The sequence below is a fragment of the Lithobates pipiens genome, unplaced genomic scaffold, assembly GCF_037356315.1.
Source record: "Lithobates pipiens isolate NorthernLeopardFrog02 unplaced genomic scaffold, aLitPip1_a1.2 Scaffold_28, whole genome shotgun sequence".
Taxonomy (NCBI): Eukaryota; Metazoa; Chordata; class Amphibia; order Anura; family Ranidae; genus Lithobates; species Lithobates pipiens.
The window spans coordinates 228084928-228100904 of record NW_027507789.1 but is presented as its reverse complement, the minus strand read 5'-3'; the positions used below and the strand labels follow the sequence as shown (position 1 = coordinate 228100904).

Sequence of the window (15977 nt, the reverse complement as noted above, 5' to 3'; positions counted from 1 at the left end):
TCCCTCCACATATTTTCTATGGGATTAAGGTCTGGAGACTGGCTAGGCCACTCCAGGACCTTAATGTGCTTCTTCTTGAGCAACTCTTTTGTTCCCTTGGCCGTGTGTTTTGGGTCATTGTTATGCTGGAAGACCCATCCATGACCCATTTTCAATGCCCTGGCTGAGGGAAGGAGGTTCTCACCCAAGATTTTATGGTACATGGCCCTGTCCATCGTTCCTTTCATGCGGTAAGTTGTCCTGTCCTCTTAGCAGATTACACCCTCAAAGTATAATGTTTCCACCTCCATGTAGGACAGTGGGGGATGGTGTTCTTGGGTTCATAGGTCCTCCATGTATGACGGTGGGGGATGGTGTTCTTGGGGTCATAGGTCCTCCATGTATGACGGTGGGGGATGGTGTTCTTGGGGTCATAGGTCCTCCATGTATGACGGTGGGGGATGGTGTTCTTGGGGTCATAGGTCCTCCATGTATGACAGTGGGGGATGGTGTTCTTGGGGTCATAGGTCCTCCATGTATGACGGTGGCGGATGGTGTTCTTGGGGGTCATAGGTCCTCCATGTATGATGGTGGGGGATGGTGTTCTTGGGGTCATAGGACCTCCATGTATGATGGTGGGGGGTGGTGTTCTTGGGGTCATAGGTCCTCCATGTATGACGGTGGGGGATGGTGTTCTTGGGGTCATAGGTCCCCCATGTATGACGGTGGGGGATGGTGTTCTTGGGGTCATAGGTCCTCCATGTATGACGGTGGGGGATGGTGCTCTTTAGGTCATAGGTCCTCCATGTATGACGGTGGGGGATAGTGTTCTTTAGGTCATAGGTCCTCCATGTATGACGGTGGGGGATGGTGTTCTTGGGGTCATAGGTCCTCCATGTGTGACAGTGGGGGATGGTGTTCTTGGGGTCATAGGACCTCCATGTATGACAGTGGGGGATGGTGTTCTTGGGGTCATAGGACCTCCATGTATGACGGTGGGGGATGGTGTTCTTGGGGTCATAAGACCTCCATGTATGATGGTGGGGAATGGTGCTCTTGGGGTCATAGGTCCTCCATGTATGACGGTGGGGGATGGTGTTCTTGGGGTCATAGGTCCTCCATGTATGACGGTGGGGGATGGTGTTCTTTAGGTCATAGGTCCTCCATGTATGAGGGTGGGGGATGTTCTTGGGGTCATAGGTCCTCCATGTATGATGGTGGGGGATGGTGTTCTTGGGGTCATAGGTCCTCCATGTATGACGTGGGGGATGGTGTTCTTGGGGTCATAGGTCCTCCATGTATGACGGTGGGGGATGGTGTTCTTGGGGTCATAGGACCTCCATGTGTGACAGTGGAGGATGGTGTTCTTGGGGTCATAGGACCTCCATGTATGACAGTGGGGGATGGTGTTCTTGGGGTCATAGGACCTCCATGTATGACGGTGGGGGATGGTGTTCTTGGGGTCATAGGTCCTCCATGTATGACGGTGGGGGATGGTGTTCTTGGGGTCATAGGTCCTCCATGTATGACGGTGGGGGATGGTGTTCTTGGGGTCATAGGCGGCATTCCTCCTCCTCCAAACCCGGTGAGTTGAGTTGATGCCAAAGATCTGGATTTCGGTCTCCTCTGACCACAACCCTTCCCCCGGTTCCCCTCGGAATCATTCAATGTTCATTAGTGATCTTCAGACGGACCTGTGCATGTGATTTCCTGAGCGGGGGGACCTGTACATGTGATTTCCTGAGCGGGGGGACCTGTACATGTGATTTCCTGAGCGGGGGGACCTGTACATGTGATTTCCTGGGCGGGGGGACCTGTACATGTGATTTCCTGAGCGGGGGGATCTTGTGGGGGCTGCAGGATTTCAGTCCCTCACGGTGTAGTGTGATACCGATTGTTCTCTTGGTGACTATGGTCCCAGCTGAGATCATGGAGAAGATTCTCCGGTGTAGTTCTGGGCGGATTCCTCACCGTTCTCCTGATCATTGATCCTCCACGAGGTGAGATCTTCCATGGAGCCCCAGACCGAGGAGATCCATCGTTATTTTGTGTCTCTTCCATTTGTGAATAATAATCCACCAACTGTTGTCACCTCTCACCAAGCTTCTTGCTGATGGTCTTGTAGCCCATTCCAGCCTTGTGTAGGTCTCCAATCTTCTCCCCGACATCCTTGGACTTGGTCTTGGCCGTGGTGGAGAGATTGGAATCTGATTGATTGCTTCTGCAGACAGGTGTCTTTTATACAGGTAACAAGCTGAGATTAGGAGCACTCCCTTTTAAGAGAGAGTGCTTGTAATTTCAGCTCATTACCTGTATAGAAGACACCTGGGAGCCAGAAATCTTGCCGATTGATTGGGGATCAAATACTTATTTCACTCATTAAAATGCAAATCAATTTATAACTTAAAATGTTTTTCTGGATATTTTTGCTTTTTTTTTGTCTCTCTGTTATAATAAACCGACCAATAAAATTATAGACCGATCATTTCTTTGTCAGTGGGGCGAACGTACAAAATCCAATACTTTTTCCCCTCACTGTAAGAAGAGATCTCGTTTTATTTGGCACGTATAATCAGAACTGATGTCGGTTTTGCGTGTCTGTTGATGTGTAATTGTTCAGATTTCTCTCCTCCTGAATGTGACTAATAGAAGACGTGTCCCGTGCGTGTTTATCGCGGAACTGCTGAGACATCCGTCTCATCTATCATGCTGGGATGTGTGATGACACCTCTTCTTTATATAGAGGTATGAAGAGCCGGCATGTGGGGAGACGGAAACTGCGTGGAGTCAGCAAGTAGAACTCAGCTTCACATGGGAGGATGGGCATCATCTCCCGTGTACTGTGACCACATGGGAGGATGGACGTCATCTCCCGTGTACTGTGACCACATGGGAGGATGGGTGTCATCTCCCGTGTACTGTGACCACATGGGAGGATGGGTGTCATCTCCCGTGTACTGTGACCACATGGGAGGATGGGTGTCATCTCCCGTGTACTGTGACCACATGGGAGGATGGGTGTCATCTCCCGTGTACTGCGACCACATGTGAGGATGGGCGTCAGCTCCCGTGTACAGCGACCACATGTGAGGATGGGCGTCAGCTCCTGTGTACAGCGACCACATGTGAGGATGGGCGTCATCTCCCGTGTACCGCGACCACATGTGAGGATGGGCGTCATCTCCCGTGTACCGCGACCACATGTGAGGATGGGCGTCAGCTCCCGTGTACAGCGACCACATGTGAGGATGGGCGTCATCTCCCGTGTACTGCGACCACATGTGAGGATGGGCGTCAGCTCCCGTGTACAGCGACCACATGTGAGGATGGGCGTCAGCTCCAGTGTACCGCGACCACATGTGAGGATGGGTGTCATCTCCCGTGTACCGCGACCACATGGGAGGATGGGCGTCATCTCCCGTGTACCGCGACCACATGTGAGGATGGGTGTCATCTCCCGTGTACCGCGACCACATGGGAGGATGGGCGTCATCTCCAGTGTACCGCGACCACATGGGAGGATGGGCGTCATCTCCCGTGTACCGCGACCAGATGTGAGGATGGGCGTCAGCTCCCGTGTACAGCGACCACATGGGAGGATGGGCATCATCTCCCGTGTACCGCGACCACATGTGAGGATGGGCGTCATCTCCCGTGTACCGCGACCACATGTGAGGATGGGCGTCATCTCCCATGTACCGCGACCACATGTGAGGATGGGCGTCATCTCCCGTGTACCGCGACCACATGGGAGGATGGGCGTCAGCTCCAGTGTACCGCGACCACATGTGAGGATGGGTGTCATCTCCCGTGTACCGCGACCACATGGGAGGATGGGCGTCATCTCCCATGTACCGCAACCACATGTGAGGATGGGCGTCATCTCCTGTGTACCGCGACCACATGGGAGGATGGGCGTCATCTCCCGTGTACCGTGACCACAAGTGAGGATTGGCGTAATCTCCCCTGTACCGTGTCATCTCCCTCGGCCATGGGCGTCCCGTGAGGATGGGTGTCATCTCCCATGTACCGCGTCATCTCCCGCGACCACGAGTGAAAATGGGCATCCTCTCCCGTGTACCACAACCACATGTGAGGATGGGCGTCATCTCCCGTGTACCGCGACCACGAGTGAGGATTGGCGTCATCTCCCGTGTACCGCGACCACATGTGAGGATGGGCGTCATCTCCAGTGTACCACGACCACATGGGAGGATGGGCGTCAGCTCCCGTGTACCGCGACCACATGGGAGGATGGGCGTCATCTCCCATGTACCGCAACCACATGTGAGGATGGGCGTCATCTCCAGTGTACCACGACCACATGTGAGGATGGGCGTCATCTCCAGTGTACCACGACCACATGGGAGGATGGGCGTCAGCTCCCTGTACCACGACCACATGGGAGGATGGGCGTCAACTCCCGTGTACCACGACCACATGTGAGGATGGGCGTCATCTCCCGTGTACCGCGACCACATGTGAGGATGGGCGTCATCTCCAGTGTACCACGACCACATGGGAGGATGGGCGTCAGCTCCCGTGTACCACGACCACATGGGAGGATGGGCGTCAGCTCCCGTGTACCGCGACCACATGGGAGAATTGGGTGTCACTGTGCTGTTGTGGAGACAAAGTATCCTTGCTAATATGCCAGAGAACAGGCGTCACCATGTTGGTGTACTTGTTTCTGTATGGTGCTCAGTGACCGGGCCTATTCGAACACGTCTTACATGTAAAAATGTGTGGTGTTTTTTTTGCTAGAAAATGATGTAGAACCCAAAAACATTATATATATACACGTTTTTCTTTTTTCTTTTTTTGCAGAGGCCCTAAGGAATAAAATGGCAGTCATTGCAATTTTTCACACGGTATTTGCGTAATTTCGAAAAACTAGACTTTAATGAATTAAAAAAAAAACGCAACATATAACCCAATTTTTTGTAAAAAATAAAAAGATGATGTTGCTCCGAATAAATAGATGCCTAACATGCCAAGCTTAAAAATTGCGCACGCTCGTGGAATGGCACCAAACTACGGTATTTAAAAATCCCCAAAGGCGGCGCTTTAAATTATTTTTTTATTTTTTGTTTTTTTTTACAGGTTACCAGTTTAGAGTTATGGAGGTTTAGCGCTAGAATTATCGCTCTCGCTCTGACGTTCACGGCGATATCTCCGATAGATAAAATAGCTCTTATCTATACCATGTTATTGATCTTGATTTAAAGCAGCTGTGCAAAGTAAAGGAAAACCTGAAAACATGGCTCGTTCGGGGTACTTGAGGACCGAGTTTGAGAACCACTGCTTTAGGTCAGGTGTCAAACGCAAGGCCCGTGGGCCGAATCCAGCCCTCCAGATCATTTCATGTGGCCCTTGCACCTCTCCTGCTGCACCCTCTCCTCCCCCCCCATCTTCGTCCTCATCTTGTCTCAGCAGAGGAGAGGACATAACTCCTCTGTCAGATTTTGCGCTTCTCCATGCAGCTGCGGAGAGGCTTGTCTCTGCCACCCTCCCTCTCTCAGCAGTTGGCAGCAGAGAGGAGTACAGAACTGCTCCTACAGATCAAGCTCCTCTCTTTGCAGCACTCTTCCACCTTCCCTGGTCCCAGCATTCAGCAGACTCCAGCCTCTACTTTGGCTGTCCTCCAGACCCTGCACTTTCTTCCCTCCAGCCCCTCCCCCAGCTTCTTCCCGGCAGCAGCACATGTGCATTGTGAAGTAAGGGAGGGTGGGGGGCTCTTCACCTTTCATGGGTGGGGGGGCTCTTCACCTCTGATGGGCGGGGGGCTCTTCACTTCTGATGGGCAGGGGGGCTCTTCTCTTCTGATGGTGGGGGGCTCTTCTCTTCTGATGGTGGGGGGCTCTTCTCTTCTGATGGTGGGGGGCTCTTCTCTTCTGATGGTGGGGGGGGTCTTGACATCTGATGTAAGGGGCCTCTTCACCTCTAATGGTGGGGGGGGTCTTGACATCTGATGGGTGGGGGGCTCTTCACCTCTGATGGGCGGGGGGCTCTTCACCTCTGATGGGCGGGGGGCTCTTCACCTCTGATGGGCGGGGGGCTCTTCACCTCTGATGGGCGGGGGGGCTCTTCACCTCTGATGGGCGGGGGGGCTCTTCACCTCTGATGGGCGGGGGGGCTCTTCACCTCTGATGGGCGGGGGGGCTCTTCACCTCTGATGGGCGGGGGGGCTCTTCACCTCTGATGGGCGGGGGGGCTCTTCACCTCTGATGGGCGGGGGGCTCTTCACTTCTGATGGGCGGGGGGCTCTTCACTTCTGATGGGCGGGGGGCTCTTCACTTCTGATGGGCGGGGGGCTTATGGCGGGGGGTCTTTACATCTGATGGGCGGGGGGCTCTTCACTTCTGATGGGGGGGGGCTCTTCTGATGGGGGGGCTGTGGGATGCTCTTGACATCTAGCCTTACAGATACAACCAGCCCTTTGAGGGCAACCAAAGTGCTGATGCGATCCATGATGATATTGCATTTGACAGCCCTGCTCCTGGTAGTAGAAGCCGCCTTCCCGGGAACCAGATCACTTACATCAACATCAACACTGTTACCCAGTGTAGACCCATCCATTAGGGGCGCACGGGTGCTGCCCCCCCCCCAATTTATGCAACGGGCCCCCTAATCTACATAAAGGGCTCTAGACCATGGATTCCACTGGGGGAGGGGTTTTGAAGCATGTGATTAGAGCCAGGGACACTAATAGGCTTCAAAAAAAGGGTGGGGCTCGGGGCGCAGTGCCCACCCAGTTGTTTGACAATAGTGAATGAGTATTCACTATTCTTCCTATTCCTGGCCAATCAGGAAGCAGGTCTTGAGACCCATCATATACGATTGACTGAAAGGAGAGGTGATCCTATTGTTGGATGCCTAAGAGGGAGGAGGTGTGTGACGGGAGCCGCTGTGATGGAGAAGAGGACACAGGAGCTGCTGCCTGCCACCTAGATGGGGTAAGTGCCGGACCAACTGGCAGACCAGCGGGGGGGGGTACAAAGGAGTGTCTCAAGAAGAAGGACATTAAGGTCATAGAGTGGTCTAGCCAGTCTCCAGACCTTAATCCTATGGGAAATTTATGGAGGGAGCCGAAACTTTGAGTTGCCAAGAGACCTTCAGTATTTAGAGAAGATCTGTAGAGAAGAGAGGAGCAAAATCCCTCCTGAGATGTGCAAACCTCATCACCACCTACAAGAAACGTCTGACCTCTGTGATCACCAACAAGGGTTTCTCCACCAACTACTAAGTCACGTTCTGCTTGGGGATCAAATACTTATTTTACTCACCAAACTGCAACTCCATTTATAACATTTGTATCGTGTGATTTTTCTGGATTTTTGGTTGATCTTCTGTCTCCATCATATATAATACACCTCTGATAACAATGATAGACCCTTCATTTCTCTGTAAGTGTCTGAAGGGGATCAAATCCCAACCCCCCCGCTGTATTTCTCTGTACTGTTAGAGAGGACATACAGTTAAATGTTTCCTGTACCGCAGAGAAGTACTGAATGTATTTTTCTGGCCAGACACTTTTAACAGCCACATATTTTTATTTTGAAAGTAGCTTTTAAAAGGCCAAAACCCCCGACTTAAAAATATCGCAATTAATGTCGAAATGCCATAAACCGGCGCGGCCGACAGGTTCCGGCACAACAAGCTGACCTTGGTTTTCAGGTTTGTTGTTTAAAGCTTGAGAAAGCGGTGACGTTGTGTGCTTGTGTGATTACTACAAAGAATCTTCGTGTGAGCGCTTTGTATCCTCGGAGCGCGCGGTTCGTTCTTTATCGGGGTAAACAATACATCTAAGAGCGAAAAATAAATAAATAGTTTGTTCTGAGGGATTGGTGGACACGTGTACCTTCTGCTCTCATTTCTCAGAACCTTCTCTGAAAATACCTTCTTCCTGATAATGCGGAGAGCACGAATCGGCCTTGTATGCGTCATTGTGCTGCCCCCCCCCCGGGTACAGGGAGAGCGCCCCCTCCTGTACACGGGTACTTTCTGAGGTTTTCTGGGAAGAGCAGACACGACAAGCAGGACAAAGATATTCCCCGATACAAGGAGGCCGATCACGATGTGTGCGCTATAACACGAGATACAGAAACATTTCCTGTAATATCTGAGAACATTCCCCAGTCAATGGTCAACCAAAGTATGTCATAGCGTGATGTCCTTACATCGGACTGCATATCAACCACTTCCCGTCCAATGTACATATATAAACATCCTAACAGGAAGTGGTTGGTACCAGGATCATGGCTGGAGCCAGGGCCATGTATAAGGGGGGTACCCCTGTACGAGGCCCAGGCAGTAGAGTGAATTGGATATCCGCAGGGAGGATGATCGGTGCAGTGGTGGGTACCACTTCCTGCTCTGTACACAGGAGGGAGGGTCAGCAGATGGATGTTCGCTGAGCTCCCGCCGCCCTTCACAGGCACACCTACCATAACCACACCAGGCCCGCAGGTGGGAAAGCAGAGCCCAGGAAACATGGGGGGGGGGGGGTGCATCCACATTGCGGCAGTTGTGAAAGTGATTGACGGTTTCACAGCCGCTTGTATCTCTTCCGCATTGGACGCAGACAGTCAGCTTCACAAACGTACACACACTCCCAACACACACTGTACACACATGGCCGGTATAGTGTGGTTAAAATCTGAACCTCCAGCTTTTGGCTGGGGATTTGGATTTTAACGCCCAACCCCCCCCCCCCCCCCCCATCCATCCTGGCAACCCTAAGGCAGCTGCCTTATACTGGCACCGGCCCATGTTGGGATAAAACAAAAGCATAGTCAGTAAACAAGTCAAGGGTCGATAACAAGTGGTAGGGGAGATAATTGCAGCAAGGGCTGCTATTAGAAATCATCCCACCCAGCCACAAAAAATATCATATTGTATTTTCAGGAAAAATACACTAAAATCATTATTATGACAAATTAACCGGCCCATTCCACCGCTCTCCACCCTGAAACATCCTCTTGTGTGCCCCCAGCAGCTCCCAGTGGGAGAGAAGAGGAGGGAAGCTGGCAACACTGTGGGGAAAGGGGGGCACATCAGATGGCTCTGAAAGCAGGGGGGTGGGGGCACAAATGCTAGAATTGATCCCCTATTGCAGCCCTGCAGGGGGAGGCAGAAAAGGACCAGTCTCTGCGGTAAGACTGTAGTTAATAGTAGGTAGTGGTAATGCTCAGTAAGTGCCAGAGTCCCCTTTTGAATAAATGGGGTGCGGGACAAGTACAGAAGGGCTGACTACACTGCTTTAGCAACAGCTCTGATTACAACTGCAGATACACAGAGTAGCAAGATTGCGGCTGGAGAGAGCACAATAATCTAGCAAGCAGGAAGTGTAAAGGCATGCCTTACATAGGAAGTTCATGGGAGGAGCAAAGAGTTCAAAGTTAACTAGAAACGAGGCACAAGACCAGATTGTTCTAAGAGATCACCTGTCCAGCCTCTCCGGTGGACAGATCTGCTGGATGCAGCAGAGGTTGTGGGTTCAGACCCCCGGTCCTGACGTAATGACTCCATCTAGCTTTGCAACAGGTTATTGGTAGAGCTGACCTTTAACACCCAAGTAATACGATTTGTAAGAAGCACAAAGATTTTTTCCCAGTACATTGAAAATCCTCTATTTTCTTTCCTCTACCGATCAGAAACAGGTCACTTCACCATAATATAATATTGGTCGCCTCTAGGGGAAAATTAGTAGTACAGTGCCTTTGCGAAAGTATTCGGCCCCCTTGAACTTTTCAACCTTTTGCCACATTTCAGGCTTCAAACATAAAGATATAAAAATTTTATTTTTTGTGAAGAATCACCAACAAGTGGGACACAATTGTGAAGTGGAACGAAATCTATTGGATATTTTAAACTTTTTTAGCAAATAAAAAACTGAAAAGTGGTGCGTGCAAAATTATTCGGCCCCTTTACTTTCAGTGCAGCAAACTCACTCCAGAAGTTCAGCGAGGATCTCTGAATGATCCAATGTTGTCCTAAATGACTGATGATGATAAATAGAATCCACCTGTGTGTAATCAAGTCTCTGTATAAATGCACCTGCTCTGTGATAGTCTCAGGGTTCTGCTGAAAGTGCAGAGAGCATCATGAAGACCAAGGAACACACCAGGCAGGTCCATAATACTGTTGTGGAGAAGTTTAAAGCCGGATTTTGATACAAAAAGATTTCCCAAGCTTTAAACATCCCAAGGAGCACTGTGCAAGCGATCATTTTGAAATGGAAGGAGTATCAGACCACTGCAAATCTACCAAGACCTGGCCGTCCCTCTAAACTTTCAGCTCAGACAAGGAGAAGACTGATCAGAGATGCAGCCAAGAGGCCCATGATCACTCTGGATGAACTGCAGAGAACTACAGCTGAGGTGGGAGAGTCTGTCCATAGGACAACAATCAGTCGTACACTGCACAAATCTGCCCTTTATGGAAGAGTGGCAAGAAGAAAGCCATTTCTCAAAGATATCCATAAAAAGTCTCGTCTAAAGTTTGTCACAAGCCACCTGGGAGACACACCAAACATGTGGAAGAAGGTGCTCTGGTCAGATGAAACCAAAATCCAACTTTTTGCCCACAATGCAAAACGATATGTTAAGCGTAAAAGCAACACAGCTCATCACCCTCAACACACCATCCCCACTGTCACACATGGTGGTGGCAGCATCATGGTTTGGGCCTGCTTTTCTTCAGCAGGGACAGGGAAGATGGTTAAAATTGAGGGGAAGATGGATGCAGCCAAATACAGGACCATTCTGGATGAAAACCTGTTGGAGTCTGCAAAAGACCTGAAACTGGGACGGAGATTTATCTTCCAACAAGACAATGATCCCAAACATACAGCAAAATCTACAAAGGAATGGTTCACAAATAAGCGTATCCAGGTGTTAGAATGGCCAAGTCAAAGTCCAGACCTGAATCCAATCGAGAATCTGTGGAAAGAGCTGAAAACTGCTGTTCACAAACACTCTCCATCCAACCTAACTGAGCTCCAGCTGTTTTGCAAGGAAGAATGGGCAAGAATTTCAGTCTCTCGATGTGCAAAACTGATAGAGACACCCCAAGCGACTTGCAGCTGTAATCGCAGCAAAAGGCGGCTCTACAAAGTATTAACGCAAGGGGGCCCAATCATTTTGCACGCCCCACTTTTCATTTTTTTATTAGTTAAAAAAGTTTCAAAAATCCAATAGATTTCGTTCCACTTCACAATTGTGTCCCACTTGTTGGTGATTCGTCACAAAAAATAACAATTTTATATCTTTATGTTTGAAGCCTGAAATGTGGCAAAAGGTTGAAAAGTTCAAGGGGGCCGAATACTTTCGCAAGGCACTGTACATCCCGGCGGTGACAATCTATGACCACGTCTCATTCTTTAGCTGAATCCTTCGAAAATTGAGATCAAAACAGGTTTTGTGAATGACAATCTTCTGATCGATGGTATCATTCTTTTATAAACTGAAACCGACTTGTAGGAGACATCATTGCCTGACTGTGTCTCTAACCCAACCATTGTTTTCTTTTCTCTTTCAGTGTGGCAAAGGAGCCGAAAACTTTGACAAATTCTTCACAAGGGGACAACCCGTGCTGACACCACCCGACCAGCTGGTCATAGCCAACATCGATCAAGCCGACTTCGAAGGCTTCTCCTACATCAACACGCAGTTCGTACATCCCAGCCTACTGAGTGTAGCTTGATCACAGAGACTCTGAATAGGACCTTTCCGGGGGCATGAAGTCTTAACCCTACAATTTTAAGGTCACAGCTTTTAAAAAAAAAAAAAAACGGATGACACAAAAATTGGCACCTATAAATTCTAGGGTTAATATTGTTGACGGGTTAAACAAAAATCTTGCTCTATTATTGAATGGTAGATCTTGTCCAGTGAGAAACCCTGGGCCATGCCTCTTCTTACGCTAAAACTCAATGAGCACAGTCCTCGCGGCTCCGTAACTAGCGGACAAAACACTATATTTGAATATTGCGTTCGGCTAGAAGAAGGAAAAAAGAAATGTTGAGTAAGACCAAAAATAATTAAAAATAAAATGGTCAGTGGTCTTCCTACTATTTTACGGGTCAGTAGGTCGTTTCCTGAGGACACAAATCTTATCTTTCATCTATATTGCCATATGAGATCCAGAGTTAAAGGTACGTAGTAATGCTCTGAACTCAGTCTGGGACCAGTTTCAAGGTTCCTAGACAGGCCAAATTGCTTGTTGCCATGTAGAACACACATATCGATACAAAGCCAACAGCAAGTACAGCAGCAGTTGTGGAGTCTAGAAGTTGCGATACATCGACGATGTTTTTTTTTTTTTTGACGTGTGTTGGCAGTAGTTTGGCATATCTTATATGAAGGTACTCAATAAGAGCGTTCTTGACTCAGAATGCCATAACATGCCTTTCTAGTAATGGGCGAGGGCTATCCTGGAAAGTCTTATTAATCAAACCTTAATAATTAATGCTTAATAACCTTACAGAACAATGGAATCCAAAACGGATTGAAGAGAAGGGTTCCGCTTGACAGTCATTTTGTTTTCTTCTTTTTGGCATATACGTCATGCAATGATTTTTTTTTGCATGTTTATACAATGTATTCTTAATTGATTCTGTGATAAATTTAGCTGAATCTCCATTAAGAGTATTAATGAGAAGTTTTTATTAAAAAAAAAAAAAAAAAAAAAAAAAAGAATTATGCTATATTTGTGAAGGTTTTTTTTTTTCTTTTTTCTTTTTTCCCTTTATGCTCATTTTTGGGCGGTTAACTTTTGTTAGATTTTAGGCTAATGCTCATTGCATTTTTATTTTTCATCTTGTCTGTGGAATAGGGTCTATGTATTTTCTATACTTACTCTGAGCGGGGCTTCCCCCCCCCACCAATCTTGATGCCAGAGTCTCCATTTTATCCATTTTCTTTGTCCTCGACCCCCTTCCCATCCTGTTTTCAGAATGTACTATGAATCTATTATATTTGTATCAAGGTATTCCTCATCTTAAAGTCGGCACCCGTTGGCTTTTTTTTTTTTTTTCCCTCCCCCCCCCCCCCCCACCCCCCTGTTCCCTGTCGGTAAAATTCTGTTGTTTGTTTTTCTTCCGGTTGCATGTCGTCGGCGAGTGCATGCGATGAACTGGTGCATGCCGAAAGGTTCGCAGTTTGGCTTTTTTGCATGTTGATTTTCATGGGAACTCCGCCTGTATTCCATAGGATAAAAAAAAGTTGAGATATTGAGTCTTTCCTTTTCTTTTTTGATTTTGGATCTTTTTGCAGTAAAAAGTTGTGTTGAGATTTGTGCCAAATATGAATTTTTTTTTTTTTGCAAGCATTGCTTGAAGATGCAGTTCTAACCCATCGCGCCATATGGTGATCTTCAGATGTCCTATTTTTTTTTTTTTTCCTTTCCCCTTTTTGAGCTTAACCCCTTGGTGCCGGTTTAATGCAGATAGGCAGCCTCTCGGTGGGTGAGCCTTGGCGCCGCCCGCATGCAAATATTCAGTCTCTCGGTGGGTGGGCCTTGGCGCCGCCGGCATGCAAATATTCAGTCTCTCGGTGGGTGGGCCTTGGCGCCGCCCGCATGCAAATATGCTGTCTCTCGGTGGGTGGGCCTTGGCGCAGAGCAGACCCGTATTTGCGTAAATTTGTGTAAATACAGCCGAGAGTGCACTTTCCCGGCGCAGTTACCGGCCGGCTAATGAAGAATTCCTGATTGCTACTTGTGGTCACGTGATCATAAACCCCACTCCCCCACCATCCTAAACCTCTTAAAGGGCCGTAAGGCACCGGTGCCAAGGGGTTAAAGCATTATTGGTAGTCACCTTAGACCAGAGAGATTTATTTTTTTCATTGTAAGCCTTTACCTTTTTGGTTTTTATACCAGGCGGCCAACCTAAAACATTGTTGAAATGTTTGTGCCACGTTTGATGTATCTGCTCCATGCAGGTCATCTGGACACTGCCAGCCCTTGTGGGAACCAATGGGCATCCTCTGCCAGACGTCCTGCTTGATAGGACCTTTAAGGCTGATGGAGATGATGAGAAATGCCTGTTTTTTGTTGTGTCCAGTTCTGCCAAATAAAATTATATCTTTTTTGTTTTTTTTTTCCAAAACTCATGAAGCTCAAAAAACTATATAAAAATTCATCAAAGTATATTTATATATAATAATATATAGTAGTGAAGAAAAATCTAAGACTAAGAATTTTTAAAGATAGCTTTTTTTTTTTTTTTTGTAAATTTGGGGTTTTATAAGAGACAAAAATGAGTGAAACCTCTGCAGTGTTTTGCAATTCTGACTATTCAGTATGTATGGGGCCCCCGGTCTCCATCATGAGCAAAAGTTTTATATAAAAACCCGCCGCCATTTTCATCACAATAAACTGGGGACTGGAGAATTGATCTAGGGCAGGGGTCTCCAAACTTTGACCTGCGGCTCAACCTCAAGATTTTATCTGGCCCAAAGCTGGGTTCAGTGGTGTGTCTTTAGGATCCACACACACTAGGCGGCAGAAAAAAATGCAGGAACTGCTAGACACCTGCCCGACACCTTCTCTAAAAAAACACGCTTTTGATGTTGTTGTTTTTTTTTTCTGCCTGTAAACACTCCTTTTACAAATATGCGTTTTAAACACCCAAATGTGCACACAGGCCAGGCACTTCGCCTATCCTACCAAAGGATGAGCCTAATTTTTTATGTCCAGTGTGCATGAGGCTGTAATGTGCAAAGATTAGGCACTGAGGTCAGCAGAGGCTGCATATGGTCTCCTCTTCAATTCCCCTGCATCATGTGACAGGGAACTCTAATTGGGACACTTATGTAAGGGGGGTCTCTGAAGGGGACAAGGATGTAAGGGGATTGGTGATGGGGGACCCTGATGTAACAGAGGGCTTATGTAGGGTCCCTGATGTAAGAGGGGTCTTTGAAGGAGACAAGGATGTAAGGAGGATGGGGACCCCCATGTAAGGTAGGGCACATACAGGGTCTTTGATGGGGACAAGGATGTAGGGGGATTGGTGATGGAGACCCTGATGTAAGGGAGGGCACATATAGAGTCTCTGATGGGGATAAGGATGTAAGGGGTTGGTGATGGGGACCCTCATGTAAGGGAGGGCTCATATAGGGTCTCTGATGGGGACAAAGTTGGAAAGGGGTTGCTGATGAGGACCCTGATGTAAGGGAGGGCACATATAGGGTCTCTGATGGGGACAGGGTTGTAAGGGGGTTGCTGATGGGGACCCTGATGTAAGGGAGGGCTCATATAGGGTCTCTGATGGGGACAGGGTTGTAAGGGGGTTGCTGATGGGGACCCTGATGTAAGGGAGGGCACATATAGGGTCTCTGATGGGGACAGGGTTGTAAAGGGGGTTGCTGATGGGGACCCTGATGTAAGGGAGGGCTCATATAGGGTCTCTGATGGGGAGAGGGTTGTAAGGGGGTTGCTGATGGGGACCCTGATGTAAGGGAGGGCTCATATAGGGTCTCTGATGGGGACAGGGTTGTAAGGGGGTTGGTGATGGGGACCCTGATGTAAGGAAGGGCTCATATACGGTCTCTGATGGGGACAAGGATGTAAGAGCGTTGGTGATGGGCTTAAATAGGGTCAAGGATGTAAGGGCGATGCTGATGGAGACCCTGATGAGGAAACTGATGTAAGGGGAACTCTGTCGGTGACCCTGCTATAAGGGAGCACCTCATTGGGAATATGATATTCGGGGGACCCTAATGGAGATATTTTTTCGGCTCGCGAGTATACGTAAAATATATAATATGGCCCTCGTACTGAAAAGTTTGGAGACCCCTGAATTATATTTGACAGTAATTCCATTCCAGTTGCCCTAATAACAGAAAAGTATTTTGTCCAAATTTTTACCTAATTCTGACTACTAATGCCACAATTCCAGCCACGGTATTCGCCATAACTCAAGTATTCGCTGGAACTTCAGTTACTGTATATGTAACCTATCGATGCCTAGATTTCGTTCCCATGTCCTCTCA

General features: G+C 48.3%; 1 protein-coding gene across 1 annotated transcript in view; it reads left to right on the top strand.

Annotated features, from left to right (window-relative positions):
• PRKCA (protein kinase C alpha) overlaps window positions 1-12055 on the top strand; it is a gene marked incomplete in the record, with an annotated part of 355905 nt that extends 343850 nt beyond the window's left edge. The window contains 1 exon segment of the mRNA XM_077460653.1: window positions 11521-12055. Within this exon segment, the coding sequence (XP_077316779.1) occupies window positions 11521-11685 (165 nt within the window).
• Between the last annotated feature and the right edge of the window lie 3922 nt (window positions 12056-15977).